The sequence below is a fragment of the Dermacentor variabilis genome, chromosome 4 (genome assembly GCF_050947875.1).
Source record: "Dermacentor variabilis isolate Ectoservices chromosome 4, ASM5094787v1, whole genome shotgun sequence".
NCBI classification, from domain to species: Eukaryota; Metazoa; Arthropoda; class Arachnida; order Ixodida; family Ixodidae; genus Dermacentor; species Dermacentor variabilis.
Genome location: NC_134571.1, coordinates 2,693,835 through 2,718,155, shown reverse-complemented (window position 1 = coordinate 2,718,155; position 24,321 = coordinate 2,693,835). Strand labels below are relative to the sequence as shown.

The following is a 24,321-nucleotide window of genomic DNA, read 5'->3' as shown; positions in this document are numbered from 1 at the left end:
CTCCGGCTACTGCCTCAGCTCCTACGCTTGCGAAAGTAGAGGGTCGTCTGGACACCCTTGTCAGACGTCTCGACGACTTCACGCCCTTCTCACATCGATCTTTGTCGAGCTCCCGGTCCCACAATTGCTCCCCAGTGCCCCCACGCTCTCCAGAGTGTCAACCATCCGGCGTGCAGCGCGACAGCTCGTCTTCGGTTGTGTGCTGGTACCACCGTGTATTCGGCACCTCTGCTCACAAGTGCACCCGTTAGTGCTCTTGGTCAGGAAATGCTGCGACCGGCTACTGACAGCGGCAAGTGGTAATGGTCGGAGGACATGCCACCTATATTCTACGTTTCTGACAAGATCAGTGGTGCTGGCTTCCTAGTCGACGCCAGAGCCCACGTTAGCATCATACCAGCGTCTTGTACAGATCGCCGTCGCAAAGAACAGACCTACCCACTCCAAATGATAAATGACTCCGCTATCCACACATACAGCGAACGGTCTCGTACGTTTTGCTGGATTTTCATTCTCGCTGATGTCTCGCAAGCTGTTCTCGGCGCTGACTTTCCCAGTTCCTTCAACTTTGCGGTAGACATGCATGCTCATAGCCTCATTGATCTAAGCATGCGCCTCTCCATCAACGGTGTGCTCTGCACCGCCTCGCCGACAGGGCTTTGAGCTCTGCTACCCGCTTCCCCGTACACAAAAATCCTCACTGATCCTCGCTGATGAAAAAACCTCGAGGATTTGTACCTTCACAACACCATTCGGCCGCTACCGGTTTATGAGTCAACCCTTTGGTATAGCATCTGCTTCAGAGGTTTTCCAGAGGACGTTGAATGAAATTTTTGAAGAAATTCCTGGAGTCAGTGTGTACGTTGATGACGTGCTTATTTAGGGTGCATCCATAGAAGAGCCTAATGAATGCCTAAGGTTGGTTCTGTGAGCAGCCGAACATGCCAATCGAACATTCAACCCAGAAGAGGCACGATTGTGGTCTACGAGATAGAATTTCTTGGGGACTTAATTGACAAAAATGGTATCAGGCCAAGCCTATCCTTGATAAATTGCATGTTACAAATGCCAACACCGGTGGAAAAGCTTGCGGTGCGAAGAATGCTGGGCGTCGCCAATTGCTTTGGCAAGTTCTTGCCGTCGCTTGCTGAAAGAACAACACTACTGAGTGGACTGATCAAAAAAGACCACATTTTCGAATGGACAAGCAGCCACGATCAAGAATGGAAGCAGTTATACGACAATTTGAGCAAAGAAGCTATTATCTTTGCAAAAGCTATTTATCTTTGATCCTCAGCGGAAAACTAAAGTGTCATGCAACGCGTTGCGAAGCGGGGTTGGATTTGCTTTGTTGCAATACAACAATAACACATGGAAACCCGTCGCATGCATGTCATGAGTGCTCAGCGAAACAGAGCAATGACATTTACACAATGGAAAGGAAACATTAGCTGTGCTGTATGGCTGTGAAAGATTTCATCACTTCATTTATGGCCGTAAAGTCACTGCAGAGACCGATCATCGGCCATTGATTGCCATCCCTTGAAAACCAATAGGCGATATGCCGCCAAGGTTACAGCGTTTTTTCCTGCGTCTGCTGTGTTATGACCTTGACTTGCAATTCATTCCAGGGAAGCAGCTTGTCCTCGCCGACATGCTTTCGAGAGCCACAAGCAGGCAAGCGGGTGGTACCAACAGCGACGACGTAGAAGTCCACACAGTAAGTGTGATGTCTTTATTAGTGAGCGACCAGACGTGGAAGCGATTGGCAGCAGAAACAGACAGGGACGAACAGCTTAAAGGGACACTAAAGGTTAATATTAAGACAACGTGGACTGTTGAAATACCATCCCAGAAACCTTGAAATGCTTGTTTAATGCGAAGAAGAGACTTATTTTAAGAGAAAATGCGTTCTGAAGTGTCCGCGTACCTCTAGCGCAGTTCAAATCGCCCGCCCTCCGATCGAGGAGTGGTGAGGTCATGCTCTCATAGTGACGTTGTGCCGTCGGTGAGTAAAACGGCGCCTGCAGACGGCGCTACAGCTTTTCTGCACAAAACGCAAACGTGCGGCTAGAAGCAGCCAAGACAGAGCCAACAGCAGTGTGAAAGCGGAACTATGGTGGCTAGCGAAAAAGAAAACGTGCGACGATAAGCTGGTTCTTTATTTTATGATGCCCAACTTTGACGCTCGTTGCAATGGACGACCATGACGACGACACATTGGCTCGCGATGCTGGGCTCAACTTCAGCGATTTAAGCACTGATGAATGTGACCTGCTGCTGAGAGCTCGCGCTGCCGGCGTCGTTGCGTACTACAATGACGGCAACTGTATGTCATGGCTGTACATATTCGCACATTTGTAGCTTTTCCTTCGTGAAAACCAAATGGCACACTCACTGCCCCGTCTTCAATGTGCAGTTGTTCTTGCGCTCCGGACAATGCAGGCAAGACCGACGGAACAGCGCTATGGGAAAGCATTTGCTTTGAAAGGCACTCCACACGACTTCAGTAAGTCGGCGTTGAACTCGTAATCCTATGGGCGAAAGTGCAGTGAGGACACTATGCGATTTTTCGGCTCTTTGCCAACGCGCTGTGGCAGAGGTATGGCACTTAACCACTTTGAACAAAGAGGTTCACTTGTTGGCACACAGTGATAAGTAACGTTGGATTCGCCACTGCAACTGCACCTGGCCAAGTTCCACGGACCGTTCGCACATCCCATGACATCCCATAAACGTGGCATTTTCGCTGCTTGTTCCAAATGCAAGTTCTGCGAGCCAGCAGAGCCAGTACAGCACGATGCGATAACGAAACAACTGAAACTCCAACATGCGCGTGGCGGAGAGTCGCACGTGCAGAGTCGAGCAAAAACGAAACCTTTCGACCACCCACACTACTGAAGGGTAACGTCAAAGTGTAATTTTTTCTTAGAATCAAACAGAAGTAGACAAGTAGCCTTTTCTTCCATCTTATAACCTAATGAAATCATCTTTTTAATACGAGCAGTTGAGTACTAGTGACATAAATTATGATGAGGAGTGCCTTCATCTGGATAATACCGGGAAGTCGCTGGGGGGACTCAAATCATGTCGTGCATTTACCTCAATTTCTCGGTTACTAAAGCTCTGTTCGCGATTATATTGATGCCTTAGGCGTTCTAGAGCACTGCTCTATCACTTTGACTTAACTTATAGTAACCTTTAGTGTCTCTTTAAGGATGTTCTGAAAAACCTAGAGTCCGGAGACGATATCAAGGGCCAATGGAAGCCATTTCAAGTAGAACTATCTCAAGTTAACCCTTTCGCTGTCACGGACGTACCGGTACGTCATCGCGCTTCCCCCCCACAGTGTCACTGACGTACCGGTACGTTCTCTATCGTGCGTTCAAAATTTCACGCCTCAGCACAAAGCTGGCGCTCCTGGACTGGCCACGCCATCTGTTGACTCTTTCTACAAGTTCGTATTTTCGCCCCGACCTGTGCTAGTCCATGTATTGAAGAGTACGGTGCGACTGCCACTCCCCACTTTCTCTTTCCTGAGTGGCGCGGTGGCTCCGCATTCGCTGGATCATGCGTCGCGCGCATGTGGTTATGGGTTCAAGGGTTGTTCTGCCATCTCTACTGGTTTGAAGGTTTTTATTTTTCTTCTGTTGGTGTGTCTACGGCGCATCAAGTTCAGGGCGCACTTGCCATTGCCTCTCCGAAAAGGGTGACTCGATTGCTGCTTTCGCTCTCTTGCCGTACCCTCACTTACAACTTGCAGCAGTAAACGGAAAGCCCTTCGAACTTTGTTTTAGCCTTTTTTCATCTCCCTCTGTCTTCTTTATCACACAACGTCCCATTTCTCTCCGTTGTGCGGGCGACTGAAAGCGCATCCTCCCTGCGCACGGTTACTTTCGCATGGCTGAGCGCGCGGGACCTTCGTCTGTTCTTTGGAGCAGTGGCTCTTCCGATTCAGAATACGAGCCGAGCTCGGATTTGGACTCGGACAGCGCCTCATGCGAGGAAAAGATGAGTCCCGCATCGTCAGATTCTGATGTTGAACGGATGTTATAGTCAGGCTGATGATGATAATGATGTTTACTAACAACAGCTGCAGAACACTGAAATGTGCATATTGCATTGACTGTGTTATTTGTATACCAATCATAATCAAAAATAGATTGTTACGTTCATTCCCTGTTATGCTCGTTCCCTGAAACCAAGCCGACACTGCGGGTGCGTCGTGGCCAGAAGGGCCTGAATGCGAAAGGGTTAAAGGAGTACTTTTGAAAGGCTGTCAGGTGGTAATACCCACTACTATGAGGCGTGAAATGCTAAAACACATTCACCAAGGCCATTTCGGTGTCAACAAATGCAAAGCGAAGGCCAGAGAGTTTGATTTTTGACCTTGGATAAATCAAGATATACAATTGTTCAACTATAAATGTGCAGCATGCAGAAAGTACACTTATAGACAGCCGACAAAGCCCCCTTAAGATGCGCCCGGCACCACCCCAGCTATGGTACCTTGTAGGGGCGGACTTTTTCGACTACGGTGGTACAGCATACTTGTGCATTTACGATGCGCTTTACAACTTTCCCGAGGTGGAGTTGCTCGAAGACACATATTCAATAACTGTCATAGAAGCAGCAAGTGCAATCTTCGCCAGGTATGGCGTACTAGTGGAACTTTGTACTGATAATGGCCCCCAGTTCACAAGTCATAACTTCACGGCATTTTCTCGATTCTACTGTCAGATACAAGTTTGTGCCGCAGTGGACGAAAGGACGTTGTGAGATGAAGAGGAGATTGAAGTGTCTCAACGATAGGTAGATGGTGGTACCCCGACTACTGAGCTACAACCTCGTAACTGTATATATTGTAAATACATATATTTTAATCCCCCGTAACATTCTGGTAGAGGTGCAAGGTACTCTCGCCACAAGCCAGCCCGGGATCTTCGCAGCGGGCGTCACATCGGTTCTGCTGTTATGGCTACTGTCGCTACCTCTGCCGCTGATGCTGCCTCCATTGCTCAGACGCCAGCGGAAGTAGTGCTAACTCAGATATGTCACCCAGGAATCTTCATTGGCACTGGCAAGGTCGACGTCGAAGCCTGGCTGACGTAGTATGAACGCGTCGGTAAGCAGTACAAGTGGGATGCCACATTTTTGCTGGCCAACGTGATCTTTTACTTGAAAGGAACCGCGAAGGCATGGTTCGAGACGCATGAAGTCGACATTAGAAGCTGGGGCTCCTGCAAGGAAAAGCTGCGCAATCTTTTCGGAAGACCTGTAGGACGTCAAATGGAGGCCAAGCAAGAGCTAGCGTCTCGTGCCCAGACATCAACCGAATTGTACGTTGCGCATGTTCAAGACGTTCTGGCTCTCTGCCGTAAAGCAGACGCCGACATGCTGGAGGCCGATAAGGTCAGACACATCTTGAAGGGCATCACGGACGATGTGTTCAACCTCCTGCTTTGCAGGAACTGCTTAACGATTGAGTCCATCATTAAGAAATGCCGGAATTTTGAGCAAGCGAAGAGCAAATGCATCGTACAACGCTTCGACCGACTTCCGAATACGGCTGCCACTTCCTCCTGCAGCGACCCACCGGCGTCACATAACAACCCTCCGGCGTCACATCTGCCTACAATGCCAAGCTTGACGCAGGCCATCCGGCACGAACTTTAGGCTATGGCTCGAAGTTCTCACTGCCCCCATGTGCGTGACAACATGACCATCTTGCTTATTCAAGCTGTTGTTTGCCAAGACATTGCAAACATGGACATCCAGTCTGCTGTTCGACCATGTCCCACCCCTACTGCTCCTGTCATTGCCTCTGTTGCACCTCGACAGTTGTTCCCGAATCAATATCGGAACCCCTCTGAGTGGCGCACACCGGATGACAGGCCAATTTGCTTTGCTTGCTCCCAGGTTGGCCACATCTCCCGCACACCGGATGACAGGCCAATTTGCTTTGCTTGCTCCCGGGTTGGTCACATCTCCCGCCACTGCCGTAGTAGCCGCCGGTACTCCTCACCTCGACCATATGCTGATCACCACTTCGACCGAGACCAAAGGCCTCTATCACCCCTCTCTGAACCATATCATGCTGGCCTTCCACCTCGAGGAAACACCACTAGCGGCTCGCCCTCGCCGCAACGCCGTCAGTTCCGTTCGGCCACACCTCGTCGTCCCTCGCCCCTGTCCTACGCGGGCCACTTCTCTGGAAACTAAGCAATGCAGCCCCCGGAGGTGCGGCAGCATTGGCGACTCGGACTGCAAAACCTCTGCTGATCCTTACTGCTTGACCGAACCTTGTTGAAATTTTTGTTGATGATGTACCCATTCAAGCCCTTGCCCTCATCGACACTGGTGCTCAGGTGTCGGTTATGCGAACAAATCTTCGTAGCCGTCTCCGTAAAGTCCTGACACCTTCCGAGTCGCCTGCCATTCGAGTAGCTAATGGCAGTACAAAAGCCGTGATGGGAATGTGCACTGCCCGTGTTACCATTGCTGGCCGTCCAGTGTTAGTACCGTTAACCGTATTGGCCGAGTGTCCCCACGAAGTAATTCTTAAAATCGACTTTCTGACTGCCCATTGAGCACTTATTGACTGTGCAACCGGCATTCGATAATATCGATAACCCTTTGCCTTGAACTACCCCATTAGTTTGCCGGCCCGACCGATGACCGCAAGTCCCGACAACGTTCTACTAAATTTGTTCCACTGCAACCTGATGCTGCGACTTACGTCCTCATGTCGCCTTCTCCACCATTTCAAGATGGTTCTTACGTGGTGTCCCCACTTTGCGATGTCCTCCTGACCCGTCAAATAGCGCTACCAAGCTCAATTGTAACTCTTGTCAGTTATCAAACGTGGCTTCCTCTTCTGAGCTTTGATTCGTGTCTGCAATTGCTTCCTGAAGGTGTATTTCTTGCTGTATCCCTTTGGAAGACTGTGGAGTAGCTGCTCTTACCCCCTTTTTTCTTGGCAAATCAGCTTTTCCTACAGTATGTTTTCACTTAACGTGTGTGTTTATTTCATGCTTGTGCATGCTTATTTCATCCACTTTTTCTGGTGCATTATGTTTTTTCTATAATAAGTGTAACATTTGAGCTTGCATTCATGTGTCCTTATGCAAGTGCCAATAGCTGCCACAAGCCACCTTTGCCTATTCCGCAAGATTTATCACTCAAACCATGTGACGAAAAAGCAAGTTATGAACCCCCTTTCTAAGTTTCATTGCGATTTGACCACAGATATCAAGTTGTGCACTATCCTGCTAACAAACGGGTACCATGATCTTTTTCTAACCCTGCACAAATGTTGACAAACCACCTTCCTGCTTCCATTGTTCACAGCACAGACACAGCTTCATTCAAAACAGCAGTCTACCATAATATCGCGCGCACACACACACACACACACACACACACACACACACACACACACACACACACACACACACACACACATATATTTGCTTTCTTATCACTCTGTAGTGCCTTAGGGCCTTGAAAGTATGTATAATAAATAAATAAATAAATAAATAAATAAATAAATAAATAAATAAATAAATAATATGATGTACCTGTCTTGGGCTCGATGCTGAAGTGTCCAAGATCATTGCCAGCGACAAGGGTATACGTGATCTGTGCATTGACACCCAAGTCTCGGCTGGTGGCCTTAACACCCACACTGATGGGCGATCCGACGGGGGCAGCTTCCGAGACACCAGCGGCATATGCCTGCTGTGTGAACTCTGGCGGGCTGTCGTTGACATCCTGCACAGTCACCACCAGATGCACCCGGGAGGCCAGTGGTGGCTGGCCATGGTCCTGCGCCTGCACCGTCAGATTGAAGCGAGCACACTCCTCTCGGTCAAGTGGCCGCTCTAGCCGCACTAGCCCCGAGTGTGCATCCACGCTGAAGTGGCTGCCCGCCAATGCTTCGACCAACGAATAGCTGAGGCGCCGGTTTGGACCTGCACAGCGACAATTCAGAACTGCTATAGAAAGATTGTGGCCACTGTCGTATGTATTTTACTTTTGTTCCTTGGCCATCATGTATCTACTGTGAGCAGAACCACGCATTATTCAAGTGCCTAGCTCAACCCCCAGTCAAGTGAGCAGGAAAGCTAACCTTTTGCAGCTGTAGAGGAAGAACACATGTGCTCTAGGCTTCATTTTGTTGCTTGAGCTAAGGACGTCTTTTCTTTTTATTTACAGTTAAACCCCGATATAACGAACTTCAATATAACAAAATTCTCGATATAACAATGTATTTAACTTTTCATGACATCTTGTCCGTAGAACACCACATATTTATAACCTCAATATAACGAAGTGTGTTTGTATGTGATTTCAATATAACGAAATTTCACTGCCGCCGCAAAAAAATGCTGAGAGAATAAATGGAAACTTCCGCAGACACAGATGGTCAAATGATGGAATTACAAGCGGCTGCTTGCTAACAGACCTCTGAAATTACGTGCCACGCAACAAGAGCAACCGTCCAAGGGGCGACGTCGGGAGGGGGGCAAGGGCGGTCGCCCCTCTAAAATTTCCACATGACCCCCTTTGCCCTCCCCCAAAAGTGCCAAAAAACTGACCCAAGGTAGGTGGTATGATGCAAAATGTCATTTTTGATGTCTTATATTTGGAGGCAGATGCATGAGAGCAGCGCCGCTTACAAATGATGGCCTTGTTTTAGCATAACAACTCATTATAGAAAATTTCTGATCACAAGCAATTATTATCGCGCTTGTGATAGAATAGGTGCTTGAAGTACAGTGCAAATCGCCACAATAATATAAAAATGGTGCCAATTGTTCTTTAAAATGGGCTACACTTCATTATTTGGTCTGCTTGCGTGCACCGGCAAGTTCGTGCCTCCGATGCAATAGCCTCGGCCAAAAAATTGCAAGTGGGGTCAAACGAATTGAGAGGCAATGACCATTCTAAGCCGCAGCTTTTCTCACAGAAAACAGTCGAGACAACACTACCTACTTTCAAAAAGACCCGGTAAGCCTCGTCTTCCTTCACGAACCTAATTGCCTGTTGGTAAAGACACAGGCGCCGAATGCCAACGCACTATGGAGTGTTGCGGCTCAAAGTGGCGTTTGGGCCAAGAATCCACCAAGCCCATCGACGAGTATGTACGGTAGTAAGTATGAAAGAAAAATAGGGCAGATCCCACGCACTGTGCGAATCTATGTAAGCAAAGCTTTCTGTGCTGTTTGCTTTGATTGACGATAATAAACAGTGAGGTTGACGGCGAATGTTTCATTTCTTCAACGTTTAGCCCAACACGAGAGTGCTGAGTTGATGTTAAACATTACCTTGCCTGCACCATTGCTGTTTGTGTGGATAGTACACAGAACACACAGAGAGATGTGTTCACTTGAAGCACTGTTGTGCGCCATATTTTATAACCTCTGAGAGGGTTGAGTATTGTCACTGCCTCACATGGCACATCGCATAGTGGCAGAAGTATTAAACTTCAATTGAATTATAGGGCTGTACGTGCCAAAGTCACAATTGGATTATGAGGCACGCTGTAGTGGCGAACTACTGGGTTAATTTTGACACCATGGTATGTTTTAACGTGTTCCTAAATCTCAGTGCATGAGTGTTTTTTTTTATTGCGCCCCTATCAAAATGTGGCTGCTGCAGTCGGGATAAAATCCGCGACCTCTAGCAATGACGTAGCCGCAAAGCTACCGCGGCCGGCACAGAAGTGTTGCTCTGACGGTTGACTACTTCCGTGGTGTCGCCTAGAACCTGCGGTGCACTTATTTACTGCAGCTCTTTTTCCGCATGCCCTGCATAAGCTGTCCACTTGACATATTTGCCCGGTGTTTATTTTTCATAAATAGCTGAAACATACCGTACCTTGAACATAAGTTTATCCCGTTTCCCCACAACCGCTGTTGTGTCTATAGTAGTAGCGTTTCGTTGCCTTCTCACATCATCTTTTCCCTATCCCTCCCCCTCCCACCCTCCCTTCCCGTTGAATGGGAACTGTGAGTGAAGAGTGGCAAGGCAACAGTGTTATTCACTTGTTTAGCGACTGCGTCTGTTCTACCCTATCTCTGCCGACTTTTTTTCAACTGCAAGCAAGTGGGCCACGCAATGATACGTCCTCACTGAGATTTCTGCTCCAGCAATGGGAGATTTGGAGATGCTCTATGAACAAAAAATCCTTCTCAGCACTCCGTTTTGATTCCGCTTGAAGAGACTGCGTACAGCCCCACTTCTGACAACGCTTGTTTGTCCTCGTTGGTGCAAATGGACAGCGAGTGCGACGAGCTTTCCACATCGTGTGCAGCAAGAGATGAACCTGATTCTGCAGCTGAATTCATTGCCTCAGATTTGATGTTGATCATGCAGTCCAGTTGGACATTTTGAAATTTAAGACAGTCACCAACACAGCCAATACTGAACCCATTTCCATCTAAAAAGTACGGCAAATTGAGCAAAAGCTTCACTTGGACTGGTATCAACCTATTTCCTTGGTTGGAGTACAGCGCGCAGGCTGACACAGCTTTCTATTACCATTGCAGAATGTTTTCTATTGGTGCCAATGAGAAATCTGCATTTGTCAATGGTGGATACAGTAACTGGAAAAAAGCCCTAGAAAAAGATGCTAGTTTCAGAAAACCCGAAAACTCACTCGCACATAGGTTTTGCCAGACATCGTGGGATTCCTACATGCAGATGAAGTCGAGAGGACAGAGCAAGTTAGTTGCAACACATCTTCACGACGCGTACTCCAGGGAAGTGGAGGAAAATGGCCTCCATATAGCAAGAGTCGCAGATATTTTGTGATTCACTGCTGTTCAGGGAATCGCTCAGAGGGGCCACGATGAAAGTGCCACAAGTGAAAACGAGGGAAACTTCATTGAGCTCTTGAACTTGTTTGGCAAATATGACGATATAATGTCATATTATACCGAACGGTGGATCAGCGAATGCAAAGTACGTTTATCATTCGATACAAGACCAGATCCTCGAAATTCTCAGCCACATCACATCAAGAAGTATAAAGGAAGAGATGAAAAGCTCCAGTTACTTTGTGCTTATTGTCGATGAAACCAAGGACCTAAGCAAGACGGAACAATGATCAGATGTTGTAAGGTACTATGCAAGTGGGGCTGTCTTTGAGCGGTTTCTCGGATTCCACAACGTTGAGCACTTGGATGCAAGGTCACTCCTGGGCTACATAAGGGAAATGTTGAATCGCTTCGGCATTGATGCTCAGCTGTGCATTGCTCAAACATATGATGGTGTGGGTGTTATGAGCGGTGCATCAAGGGGCGTCCAGGCACTGTTCAGGCAGGAAGTGCTGCAGGCAGTCCAGTTCATGAACCACCGTCTCAATCTAGTCATGTTTGCAAAGAACCGGTGAGGTATTTTTTCTGTCTCTTTTAGAACGCTGTGATGCAGGTTAAGACGGTTCTCTGAGATGGAGCCTCCAAGAACCCAATTGAGGACAATGCCGTTTGTTTCAAAAAACACACACACAAGCTTTTAATAAAACTAAAACAAGGATAAAAAATACTATAAAAGAAACACTTAAAGAGGCATTACGGCAAGAAACACGCTTAGGGCTAGGATGGTATTAACAGTACGCGAGTCCGGGCTGATCACGACTGTGAGGGCACATATTAGTCTCGACATGGAGAAACGCAGACAGGATGACGAGAGAAGTGGTGTCGGTCTCACCAAAAGCCGGGTGTTGCACAGTTGACCAGGCGACCAGAGCACAGGAGTTCTGGCTTGGAGAGGGAAGGCATGCGGCTTGGCGGCACGAGCAGATGGCGGCAGCATTCTGGCCAGGCAGCTGGGCGTAGAACTCAGGCCTGTAGCTTGACTGCTCTCGCCCTGCCCCCGGGCATAGAGGCTAGCCAGCCTCGGGCAGCTGGCGGCAAGAGCAGATGGCGGCGGCGTTCTGGCCAGGCAGCTGGACGTAGAACTCGGGCCCGCAGCACGACTGCTCTCGTCCTGCCCACGGGCACAGAGGCTTGCCGGCCTCGGGCAGTGGTTCACGATCGAATAGAGTGGCGGCGCACAGGAACAGGTTGGCAGGAGGCCCCGACCGGGTGAAGTCCTGGTGGCTCAAGTTTGGAACCCGACGGCCTGTCTTCAAAGCCCGCTCCGATGGCCGGCCTTCTCCTGGCGTCCTGGAACTCTCCCCGCATCTCCCCCTTCTCCTGCCAGAGTGCCTCGCTTTTCTGCCGCTCTGGCCAATTCGTCGTTTGCTCATTGGCTGTTTGACGCTCCGTGATTTCTTCTGATTGGGTTGGCTTTTTTTTTTTTTAGTTTCTTGCACCGCGTGTTCACGTGCCGGACGCTCTTCGACATTGTCGTTTTCTATCCAGCACAGGATTCGCCTCGGCCCACACACTACTTGTCATCTGCTTCTTGTTCTTTCCAACCCCTGCACCATGTCGCACACTACACACATCATAAATGCCTCTACATTTTCCTGAGTGGATGTGCAATTCACTCTCTGTACACAGATGGGCAGAAAAGGTTGTCTGTCTTTGCCAGTGATAGAGTTGCAGCGTCTCAGCGATACACGATGGGCCTGCTAGATAGCAGCTTGGACAGTGATAATGAAAAGCTTTCTTGGTATCCTTGTACGTCTCACCGACGTCATCGCTACAAACAGCAGGCGGGCAATGGAAGCTAGGGGTCTGCTTGAGCAAATGAACTTCTCGTTTCTCTTGCATTTAAGCCTGTTTACCGAGGTACTCAGCTGCCTTAAGGTTCTTTTGGACCTATTGCAAAGTAGAGACTGTAATATTAGACGAGCATGCCTCATGGCATGCACAGTCACTGACGAGTTCTCTGAAATGAGAAATTCACAGAACACATCTCACACTGTCTGGGCACAAACATGCAGTATTTCTGAGAAGAATGGGGAGTCTCAAAGAGAAAAGCACAGAATGACGCACCTTGAGCTTCATTTAGAACAGTATGTATAGAGCAAAGGACGGCCCGTTGAAGAAGAGTCTCCCGATTCAAAGGAAACATTCAGAGTCAAAATTTTCCTACCCGTTTTGGGCCATCTGATTACGGAGCTGACTAGGTGGTTCATGGAGAATAATGATGTACTCTGCGGAGTCAGCGCCCTCCACTCCCGGAGTGAGAATTTTATGGACATCTCCTTACTCAAGTCTTTTGCCGAGCACCATGCATGCGACATAGAAAGCGCTGAGGTTGAGTGCAAGCTGGTAACGAAACTTCTTCAGCGTATCGAAGCTAAAAGGTAGTGAAAGATAGATACACTGCTACAAATGGTGACTGTTTTGGAAGAATATAAACTAGACTTCCAAGAACTGCACAAGCTAGGTGTTATCACTGTGATGATACCGGCATTGTGATACCAGCTTGCGAGCACATGTTTTCGTGCCTTCGAAGATTGAAGACTTATCTTCGCATCAAGATGACGAATAACCGTCTGGGCAACCTAGCTGGGCTTGCAGTCTCTTGCCAATAAAATAGATCTTCAGCGTGTTGTCGACATGTTTGATTGTCGACAGTAATCCACGTACACATCTGCACTAGTATGCTGGTATAATGATACCCCATCGTATATCTGCGGCGCTTTCGCAGGAAAATTGTGCAGCACGGGTGTATGATCGATACCTATACCGGTATCAGAGCACCTGCTCCACCATCGAAATGAATCCCGGCTACAGGGTCCATTATAAAAGTAATGAGCATCTTCTGGGAAAAATAGATTTATTGACCGGACCTGTACAGATAGATAAAATTCTTCAATATACTCTCCCCCTGCATCAATACACTTGTGGAGACGTGTCTGCCACGCCTGGAGACACCCTGAAAATCCTCGACAGGAATGTCTCTCAGGAATGCGGTAACATGCTCTTGAATGTTTTCCGCGGTCTTCCAATGCTTTCCTTTCAGCACTCTCTTCAGTCGGGGAAACAAAAAAAAAAAGTCGCACGGAGCCAAGTCGGGACTGTAAAGGGGTGGGGGACCACCAGGGTGTTGCTCCAGGCCAGGAAGTTGGTAACGATGAAAGATGTGTGGCTGGGGGCATTGTGATGGTGGAGCTTGACCGTGTCTTTGATGTCAGCCCTCACGCGCGCGACCCGGCGTTTCAATCATTTGAGCACCTCCAGATAAAAGGCTGAGTTGATAGTTTCTCCCTGCGGTACAAACTCAAAATGGACGATTCCTCGGGAGTCAAAGGAGACAATGAGCATTGTTTTGATTCGAGACTTGCTCATTCGTGCTTTCTTGTGGCGGGGGATGATCTTGTGTGCCACTCACTACTCTGCCTTTTCGATTCTGGGTCGTACACGAACATCCGGGAGTCATCTCCGGTTACGACAGAGTTAAGAAAGTCCTGCTCATTTTGAATCAAATCCAAGAATTCTTGACAGCGTAAAACTCGAAGTTCTTTCTGATCTTCCATCAGCACTTTTGGCACAAGGTTTGTGCAGACCTTATGCATTTGCAGATCCTCGGTCACTATCCCATGTAAAACAAATGTAGACATGTGTAGGGTGTCAGCAATTTACTGGATGCTCAATTGATGGTCGGAATGAAAAACTTTGCATGCACGATCCACGTTTTCGTCAGTTCTGGTCGTTGTTCGGCATCCAAAGGGGGTTCGTCGGTGACCTCCTCCCAGCCCTCCTTGAACGCCTTGTGCCACCTCCGGGACTGTAACCTTGAAATGCAGTCGTCCGTGAAGGCCTTTTGAAGCATCTGGAATGTTTCGGTTGCATTCTTTCCAAGGTTCACGCAAAACTTCATAGCTTATCACTGTTCAAGCGAACGCTCCACTGTGCCGTGTTACCCACTCACACTGCTCGGAGTAAATTGGCGACCGGTTGCGTTGGCAGGGCAGAACCCTCACCACATTTCTCGATCGGTTTTACAGCACTGCCATGTATAGTCGTGTCATAATAAAATTATGTGCATTACTTTCATAATGGACCCTGTATGTTTCGTCTTGCACTGTCACAGCGCAGGCATTGGCACCCGTGCAACCTTCCTATGTCCCTGTCATTGCTTTGAAATAGACTCCATATAGGGTGCTGTCCGAGGCCTAGCTTGTGTAGTGAACAGTGTACAGTCAGAGTACAGTCAGAGAGCAGTTATTTGCGTTTGCGAAACCTGCTGTACTGTCTGACCAAATTTGACATTGACTGAAATGCCTATTGCGTGCTCTATTCTTTAGCAGTTCTCTCCTCTCTTCTATTTGTTTTGGTTATTCTTTTCCCACATACCCATTTTTTATTCTTTTTCCCATTTCCAGCATTCAAAATCACCAGCCGGCACCACAAGGGTGCATTATTTTACTTTTTTATTTTTTGTAGTCTAGTGCATCTTTACCAAAGTTGGAATTGATATGCACATTGCTTAGTGGTGTAAGTTCTTTCTTCTGTTGTGAAATTACTCTTTTGAAGCTATATTGTAAACTAGTTAACCCATGTTATTTTGTTTCTGCAGGGTACTTGTTTTTTTTTTCTTTATTTAATACTATTCTTTATGTATGTGCTGTACAATGTATTATATAAATTTTCATTTTCTTAGCAGAAGCACTGCTGTGTAAGTATGCTAAATTTGAATTTATATCTTACTGCGATGCTGGAATAGCTTATTTACACTGATTGGCCTTCAGCCCAGTTAAACATAGTCCAAATGCAATGCCTAAGTTTCTTGCCTCCCTGCCCCCCTAAAGCAACTCGCTTGTCGTGGGTGTTCCCCCAGTCAAAAAATCCTGGCGTCGCCCCTGATGTTCCGTATAAAATCCAAGTGCAATAACATCCTATCGCCCCCCACGCATTGTGTGTTTTAGGTGCAAGTAAAAGTGCGTGAAGATGAGAAAGAAAGATGGTCGCTTCACGAGTGCCGCCTTCCTGCGTGAGCAAAAGGAAAGGAGTGGAGGGGAGCGAGCGAGCTGTAACGCGATCAAGTGCGCATGAGCGGGTGGGAGGGAGGGGTAGTTAGCACGCATCTGGGCCATGGCTGCTCATGGCTATAAGCATGACTGAGGGCATATGCAGCCACGCACTCTGCTTTAGAGGTAATCTGCAGCGTGTTCAAAGAGTGAGTGTGCCGAGATGGCATGGCAGTATGTAAGCTCTCTTACCGCACGTTTAGTATAGGAGGTTGCGTAATCTCGAGTTTCAGTGACCCGTTGGAGCAAGAGGCAGGCGAAACATTCACTCCACACTGCCGGCGCTTTTCCTGATAGCGACTCCCAGTGCAGGTGATGCTATCAACTGCGGGGGCAGAGTGCATGTGAAAGCATGGCTTACTTCGCTTAATTCGTACTAGCGAGAAGATATTGTCGACGCACGTGGCATGAAAACGTCTCATTTGTCCATGACTCCCAAATTTATTAAAATGAATTATTTTCTCATTCAAACTTGCTTTTTTTTCTATTGCCCAACAAATCTGGAAAATTCTGAGGCATCTTACTGTGTAAGAAAAATGTAAGTGGCGAGGTGGCCAATGTGGTACACCTTATATCAGAGTTAACCTCCGCCAAGGTGGCATTTGCACACTCCTGACTGTTCGGCATGGAACACTCAAAACCAAAGCTGCCGGCTTGTTCAGCAGCTGCCACTGTGTTAGCAAAAGGTCTTTGATTTCACAATGCTGCATCCGACAACATGAATGAATTTGATAGGTCAAACAAGCCAGCCGGCATTGTTCGCTGAAATGTCAATAGTCCTAGCGCCAACACTCACGAAGACCCGCAGTATTACCAAATTCGATCCACGTTGGTCGCGCCAAATGTGGGGGTAGCTCTCTGCATGTGGCTCGGGCTGAAGGCGAGCTCCGCATCTAGCCACACACAATTGTTGGTTGGTACTCCCCAACTTGTAGTGCGTGTAATCGCAGCCACGTCGGGTTCGAACGAATAAGGCAACCAGCGGCGTCAACTCTAACACTGTTCAGTGCTACAAGCAATAAATGACGCTGGCAGAAGGAAGTCCTCCCTGCAATAGGTAATAAATAGCATTGCCTGATTGCTTGGGATAGTCAGGCAAAGGAGGGCACTCACGGGTCGCAGCAGGTAATCCAGTCCGGCAGGTTAGAGGTGGGACACCCGAGAGAGAGGGCCTCCCCCAATGGCACTGTTTTATACCTTTTTACCTTTGCAAGAGAAATGTCCTACTCGCCCATCAGATACCTTCCCGCGAGTTGACAAATGGAGCGCGCGTCGCAAGAGCGAGGGGAAGTGGGAGAGGACGTAATGCGCCTCTCCCATGTCTGCGCCGTCCGCAACGTGCGACCGCGACGACGCGGGGGAAGATGGGCGCATGTGCTCCCCACAGCGTGCAGGCTGAGAATTGTTTGAAACAGAGCTTGTGTCACAAAGAAAGCAGCTGGGTCACATCTTCAAAGCACACAACCCTGACACAAACCAGATTGCCAACAATGTGCATTCCAAGTAGCTGCACAAAAATGATTGTGTTCTGTAAACCCTCAATGCTTGTTACACAGCTAGGGATCTGCATTTGAGGCGTTGCCAACAGTCTGCGACAGTCATGAAACCATAGCTGCATTCACGATGTCAGAAGCAGCATCATCGCCCCTGTCGTCAAGACAGGGTGGCATATGATGGCAATGACAATGCGCACACGTTGGGTGTCAGGTGTTTTGGGCATTTATGGACACTGTGTGCTGGAGGCTTTTCCTAATGCAAAAAATTTAATTTGTTTCGGAGTAACACATGAGTAGACTTAAAATTCAAATGCTATTTAGTGGCAATATAATGCTAAAATATTCACGAGCTTTTCACAATCTTAAAATTTAAACAATAATTCAGAATTAGGCTTATTATTTTAATTAGTGTAACTAAAGTCTTACTAAGAAAAAATTTGCATTTTGTTTATTTTATGAGGAAAAACAATTCTGAGACTTTTGAGTCTAACAGTGTTCGACTCAAAAGATCTCCCTCGTATGGTAATCCTTGAAGCATGGAACCACACAAAGCTGTACGTAGATGTGACCACATGTGATCTGTTGCATAAAAACAAAACCTGACAAACAGTTTTAGTTAAACAAACTTTTGTTTAGAAGACACAACCAGTCTACAAATGTTTCAAGTTTTAAATTATCTTAAGAAAGGCAAAGAGCATAAAAAAAGTGTGTCTTGGCTTTGTTCAGGCAATGGATGTGCATTAGTACCCAAATTAGTATACTCAGGCATGGCAATCTAAGAGTTAATTACAAAAGCTCATTCAAAACATAAGTTAATTTAAATACTAATCTAGCTATGTAGTTGTGGTGAAGTAGTTAGTTTAGCCTGAGGTCACCATCCAGCTTTTGATTTTAACAAAGTGGTCCAGCAAATGCCAATTAAATATAACACGGAACGAACCATGAAGTGGACGGCATGGTTTTGTGATTTTTTACACAGTGATAAACAGTTGACAACAATGCACATGAAGCAAAAATAGATTTATATTCTATGAAGGTGTTCCCATCCATCAGTACAGACCATCGCTGAGCTGGCTCACTCACCAAGGTCGTGGTCCGTGGCATGCACCTGGGCAACCAGGCGGCCAGCCGGCGTGTCCTCGGGCAGGGCCACCTCATAGGCATTCTGGCTGAACACAGGTGGGCTGTCATTCACATCGCTCACAAGCAGCTCCACACTGCTGTTGCAGTGCCACTCCCAGTGAGCCACATCGCGAACATGCGCCACAAGCGAGTAGTGTGGTCGCAGTTCCCGATCCAGTGGTCGTGCTGTGTGTAGCACACCTGTGTTGTCGTAAGCAATGCAGTCAGCAGCTAGCTGGCACCCTCCGAGCTGCATTAACAGCACAGCAATGCAGAATGCTCCCCTGAATAACATCCGCTTGTAATAATAATAATAATAATAATAATAATAATAATAATAATAATAATAATAATAATAATAATAATACCTTTATTCATAAAAACAAGTGGTATAAAGTGCCAAGGCATTACGAAAAAAGTTGCTACAAAAGCAACTTGACTGGTCCTAATAACCAGAAGGTCCAAAAGGCAGTAGACAGCACGGAGCGAGGAGAAAAAGAAAAAAGAAGAAAAAGAAAGGAAAGAGGAACAACGAAAAGGGAGAAAGGAAAGAGAGTAATGGCATTTAGTATATAGATCTCACTTAAACAATTTGCTTCATACATGAAACAGCTCGGGAAAAACAAACAATATAGATATATAAATACACAAAACTCTTAAAAAGAAAAAGATTAGGTACATGGTTAAACCCAATCCTTGGGGCAATAGAAATTATACAGTTCTCTGCCAGAACAATTAGGTACATCGATGGACGCAAATCTGAGATTATTCAGCAGAGTGGGGAGAGTGTAACAAGTCATTTGGTTACCATAGGTTGAACGCACATGCGGCCCATGCCAGTATTTTGGGGACCTGGTGTTATAACATGGGATGTGGTGTTTTAATCTAGCCGGAGATGAAACAAGGCTTAAGTTCTGTTTGGTTTCTTTTAGGTATCCAAGAGGAAGGTGGTAGTTAAACATATCACTGACTTTAATTACCCGAGGTTTTTTAAATAGGGGCTCAGATGGGGAGTCAAAGGGCATATCACTAATTACGCGAACAATTTTCTTTTGTGTTACAAGCAAACAGTAAATATTTGTAACAGATGTGGTGCCCCAAATAAGGCAGCAATAATAAGGTGGCTCGCAAACAAAGCATTACAATTTAACACTTTAATCTTCCAAGGCATGTAGCGAATAGAGAAAATGGGTCCAGTAATTTGGGAGAGTTTGCCTGCAAGAAAATCAATATGATCGATCCAGCTCATATTTTCATTAAAAAAGACCCCGAGTGTTTTCACAGAAGGGACGAGTTCAATTTTAGAAGACCCTAACACCACGTCCCTACAAAGACAGGTATTCTTATTCTTCGGTTGAAATAACACTGCCTTTCGTTTTTTCAGCGTTAATCTTGAGACCATTTTCTAGAGACCATAAATCTATTTTTTCAAACAAGAGTTAGCCACTGACACTAGCTCCGGAGCATTATTGGACGAAAACAGGACAGTAGTGTGATCAGCATAGATTATGAATTTGGCATCGGGATCAATATTAACGAGATCATTGACGTAAAGATTAAACAGAAGAGGCCCAAGCATAATGCCCTGGGGAACACCTGCCGTAACACAAGAAATTTTGGACAATTTGTTGTTAATGAACACATATTGGTATCTGTGCTGAAGTATGACTGAAATAATTTTAAGGCAACACTGCGGGTACCATAGTAGGTAAGTTTATTTAATAATAGTCCATGACTGATGGAGTCGAATGCCTTACTAAAGTCAATAAATACCCCTAAAGTAAGCTGGCGGTCCTCGAAATTTTGTAAAATATATTCTTTCTGCTGAAGAAGTGCAAGCTGAGTCGATATGGGTTTGAAAAAGGCATATTACGAGTCAGTGAGGAGGTCTTTAGCTCAAAGGAAGTTAGATACACGGATAAAAATTATTTTTTCTAAAGCTTTCGAAAAGATCGGGAGTATAAATATTGGCCTGTAGTTGGACATAGCTGTTTTATCACCTTTCTTGAATAAAGCTAAGACTTTTGCAGCTTGCATTTTAGGTGGGAAGACACCACTAGCGAGTGATAGGTTATAAATATGCGTTAACACTGGGGCAATTACATAGACAACAAATTTATCAGGTTTCATCTGCAAGTTATCTATATCGCATGTGCTACTGTCTTTTAAATTTGAAAAAATACAGATAAGTTCACCTTCATCAGTCGGCCGGAGAAAAACGGTGTCATGAGGCGCGGCTTTAATATAACGGCAAGCACTGCTATTTGTGGGCAACGTATTTGTAGGCAACGTGCTTGTGCGTGCTTTTACTGCCCCAGCAGTGCTTTTATTACAAAGGTTTATTTAGCCACATCTAAAAATATTGACTGACCACAAAAGGGCATTACCAATGTGAAACTTTAACTCCTAGCACATGGGAAAAGTCAATGTGGTGTCAGCTCATAGTAATTAAACACAAGTACCAGCCCAGTAACTGTGACCAGCTTGGTAAGGTGTGCCAGTTCATGTAGCATGTGATGGTCAACTTTCTTGTCATCTCTCTGTATTTCTGTGCAGCTAATACTGCTCAATACACTATGAAAGGGACCAGATCGGCAGTTAACACAGCACGAGGGAAGCTGGGATCTGGTGAACAAAATAACTCAGCAGTAAGCCGATAAAAAGTGGGACATCCATTTTTTCGCTAAGTTCACTCACATGAAAATGTGTAGCACACACCAAATCGTTAACTGTAGTAAAACCAGGGTGTTCACAGTTGCAGTAAGCATTTAGAAGGTATGTGAAGCCAAAGCATGTTCCTTGCAGATTTACTGACCACTCATATAATTATACGTATAGATTTCAATAGGACTTGTTCTGAAGGCGCCAGTGGCCAGGTGGATACCTAGTTGATGGACAGGACCTAGCATCATTAATGCACTTGGCATGGCAGAGTGATATGCCAGGGCACCGTAATCCAATTGTGATCGGATAAGGCTCCTATAGAGGTTCATTAAACACTCTGTCACTTCCCCATGTTGTGTACAATAAAATTTTCAGTAGGTTCATTGTTTTTAAGCTCTTTGCCTTGATATAATTTATATGTGGTATGAAAGTCAGTTTCACATCAAGTATAATGCCTAAAAGCTTTTCTTCTTTGTGCACAGGTATTTCTTCTCCATACAGTTGTACACTTAGATCTGGAACCAGGCCTCTCTTATTTGTGAAAAGAACACATTAAGTTTGGCGGGGATTAAGTTTAAAACCGTTCTCGTCCACCCATTGGGTGATTATTCCATGAGAGATCAAACATGCATGTCTGCTTGATATCTTTGACTTTTTTTTGTTTTTTATATGACATGTAAGAATATTCAAACTGCATGGAACCGAAAATTTTATTCTCGAAAAGTGTTCCCAGCAAGCCCAAAAAATATTTGAAGGTGGCAGCACAAGCCTCCTCCCATTGCTTACTACAATATACTCCAATTTCACGGCTGAATTAAATGTAAACTAAAAACGTTGTGTCGAAAAACCTTTCTGCTCATTTTAATACACTTCACAGTAAATTACTTCCATGCATTTTTTTAAGCTGTCCACAAACTGAAAAAATGTAAAAAAATTCCAAACATGGTGGAAATCGGAACAATATTGCAACTTTGATGTGCGTTGGCACATTTTCTAATCTGCACAGAAATTCGAAAAAAAGTGTCGAACATAGAATGTTCTCTTTGCAACATTTATGCAAAAGATTATCTTCCTAAACGAAACACAAGAAAAGAAAAAAACAGTTAAATAAAATTTTTTTTCAGAAAAAATCATTTTAAAAAAATAAAGAAAACTCCGGTTCCAATTTTTGAAATAAATCTGGATGGAAGTCTGCTTATGTTAAGCCAAACGTGGGTGCGATAATGTTTCCTCATTAGCTTTATTCACAAAATGTAACGAGCCAAACTGGCCCATGTTGAGCATGCCGGCTTCTGTTCCTTTCCTGTTTGTCTGTCAGTTCACATTGTATGCCAATCTAGTTCTAATTTCTTTGCTGCTTCAGAACTTCGTTCTGGCAGCTTCTTTTCAATAAAAATGTATCGTCAGAGTTTATTTGCGTCTAGCATGTGTGAGCTTGGGGGCTCCCACCCCCCAAAGTGCTCATGTGTACAGAGTTTCCAGCCTACAACCTCTTAGGGTGTCTACCAAGCTGACATTCCCAAATTTCCTGAGTTTTCCAGGTTTCCCCTTAGTGCCCTTGCAAAATTCCCTGAGTGACACAGAACGTTGTGTTACGTCAAGACAGGCTGACACTATGTCGCCCGATGCTGTCACATTCTAGAAAGCATGCTAAAAAACTACTTAATCTAGTTTGAATAGTAGGGAGTATTTATTTATTTTATTTTTTAAAAATCTGACGAGGGGTTAGTAAAATGCACAGCAAATAAAATATCTTTGATAAAAATGGTAAAACTCATTGCAAATCAAGTGGAACATTCTCAAATACGAATAAAAACGAGATGCATACATAAGCAAATGTTTTCGAATATCTACTTCAGTTTCGAATTATGATCGACTGTCAATACATATGTGTGAAACATAGGTGGTGCTTGAGACTCCACTGAAAGCAAATCAAGGTGATAGAACGACTCTTTGAGCATTTTATGATGAGTCATTATAACTACAGAGTAACTAAATATTTGAATATTGTAAAGTAAGTCATGCTACGTTTCTTCATAAAAAGGATTAAATCCCCCACTCAAATTACATGCACAAGTTATTCATTAACCTCAAGCATTTCAAGAAAGAAAAAATATATATATTTCAAGGATGCTACCAAGATGCCCCACATAAAGCATCACGTAAAACACGGTAATGCCTTCCCCAAAAAGGCACTCTGTAACGATACATATCCCTCAGAAGTAAAATGAAAGTAAGTTAGGTTATCAGAATGTTCAATTTACCCTACAGTTAATGTCTGTGTTCTATTCCTTGCTATCACTGCACAGAAATGGCAAAAATAGGTCCCGTCTACAAATGTGGATGCTGTGACTGAAGGGGATATGAGCTATTTCTGTCAACTGAGAGCAAGCTCATTGTTATGAGGCCTGACCTTTGTCACAAGTCACAAGTGAGATTCTCTCTCAACAGCTGGTAAGTCAACCTCAGCTGTCCTGACATTCAGCCCGTGCACAAAGCCTCAGTGTTGCATTTCACTGCTTTAAAAAGTTTATTTTGGTTTGGATAAGAGTCACTTGCATCTCGGCATCAGCCAATACTTAGCTTTTTGAGCTCAAGCTTCTTCACAGTTCCTTTCCCTATCATTCCTCAATGCAACGGTACTTTGTTCTCGATCGTCCTCAGTCCGCCGTGCGTTCGCCCCACAGCCCACTTGAATCATTCTTGTGATCAGTTGTATAGTCAACATCCAATTTTTCGGACTTCCTAGGGGCCGCGTAAATGTCCGAAAAATCGAGCAGCTCGAAAAAAAAAAAATGCATGTCTTTCACTGCCCTTAAGGGCTCAAATCGCCACAGGCACATCCGAAGAGGCCTGCCAGTACCCTTACTAGGCATATCGGTGCTCGTACTGTGACAGGAGATGGCGGGTACACGCGTGTATAATTAAGGAATACATACTTAAGGAATACTGCATATCATTGCATAATTAAGGAATACTGCTTCCCGTGGCAATTGCCCCTTTCCACGCTTGTTATGCTTCGTTGCATAACTGCTATATTGAGGCGAAGCTGACTTTCGAGAATCGGCATTGTGCAACGCATCATGCTTTCCGAGGTTCGAAGCC

The 24,321-nt window shown here is 45.6% G+C and overlaps 1 protein-coding gene across 2 annotated transcripts in view; it reads right to left on the bottom strand.

The window, feature by feature from the left end:
• The window catches only part of LOC142578574 (fat-like cadherin-related tumor suppressor homolog), a 512,562-nt gene that overhangs the window by 192,011 nt on the left and 296,230 nt on the right, over positions 1-24,321 (bottom strand). For both annotated transcript variants that reach the window (XR_012827230.1, XM_075687953.1), the window contains exons 22-23: positions 18,514-18,753; positions 7,581-7,973 (exon numbers count right to left, since the gene is read on the bottom strand). Coding sequence is in view for 1 of the 2 variants with exons in the window: in XM_075687953.1 (XP_075544068.1) it covers positions 7,581-7,973; positions 18,514-18,753 (633 nt within the window). In the remaining variant the exon portion in view is untranslated. The remainder of the gene's footprint in view (positions 1-7,580; positions 7,974-18,513; positions 18,754-24,321) is intronic.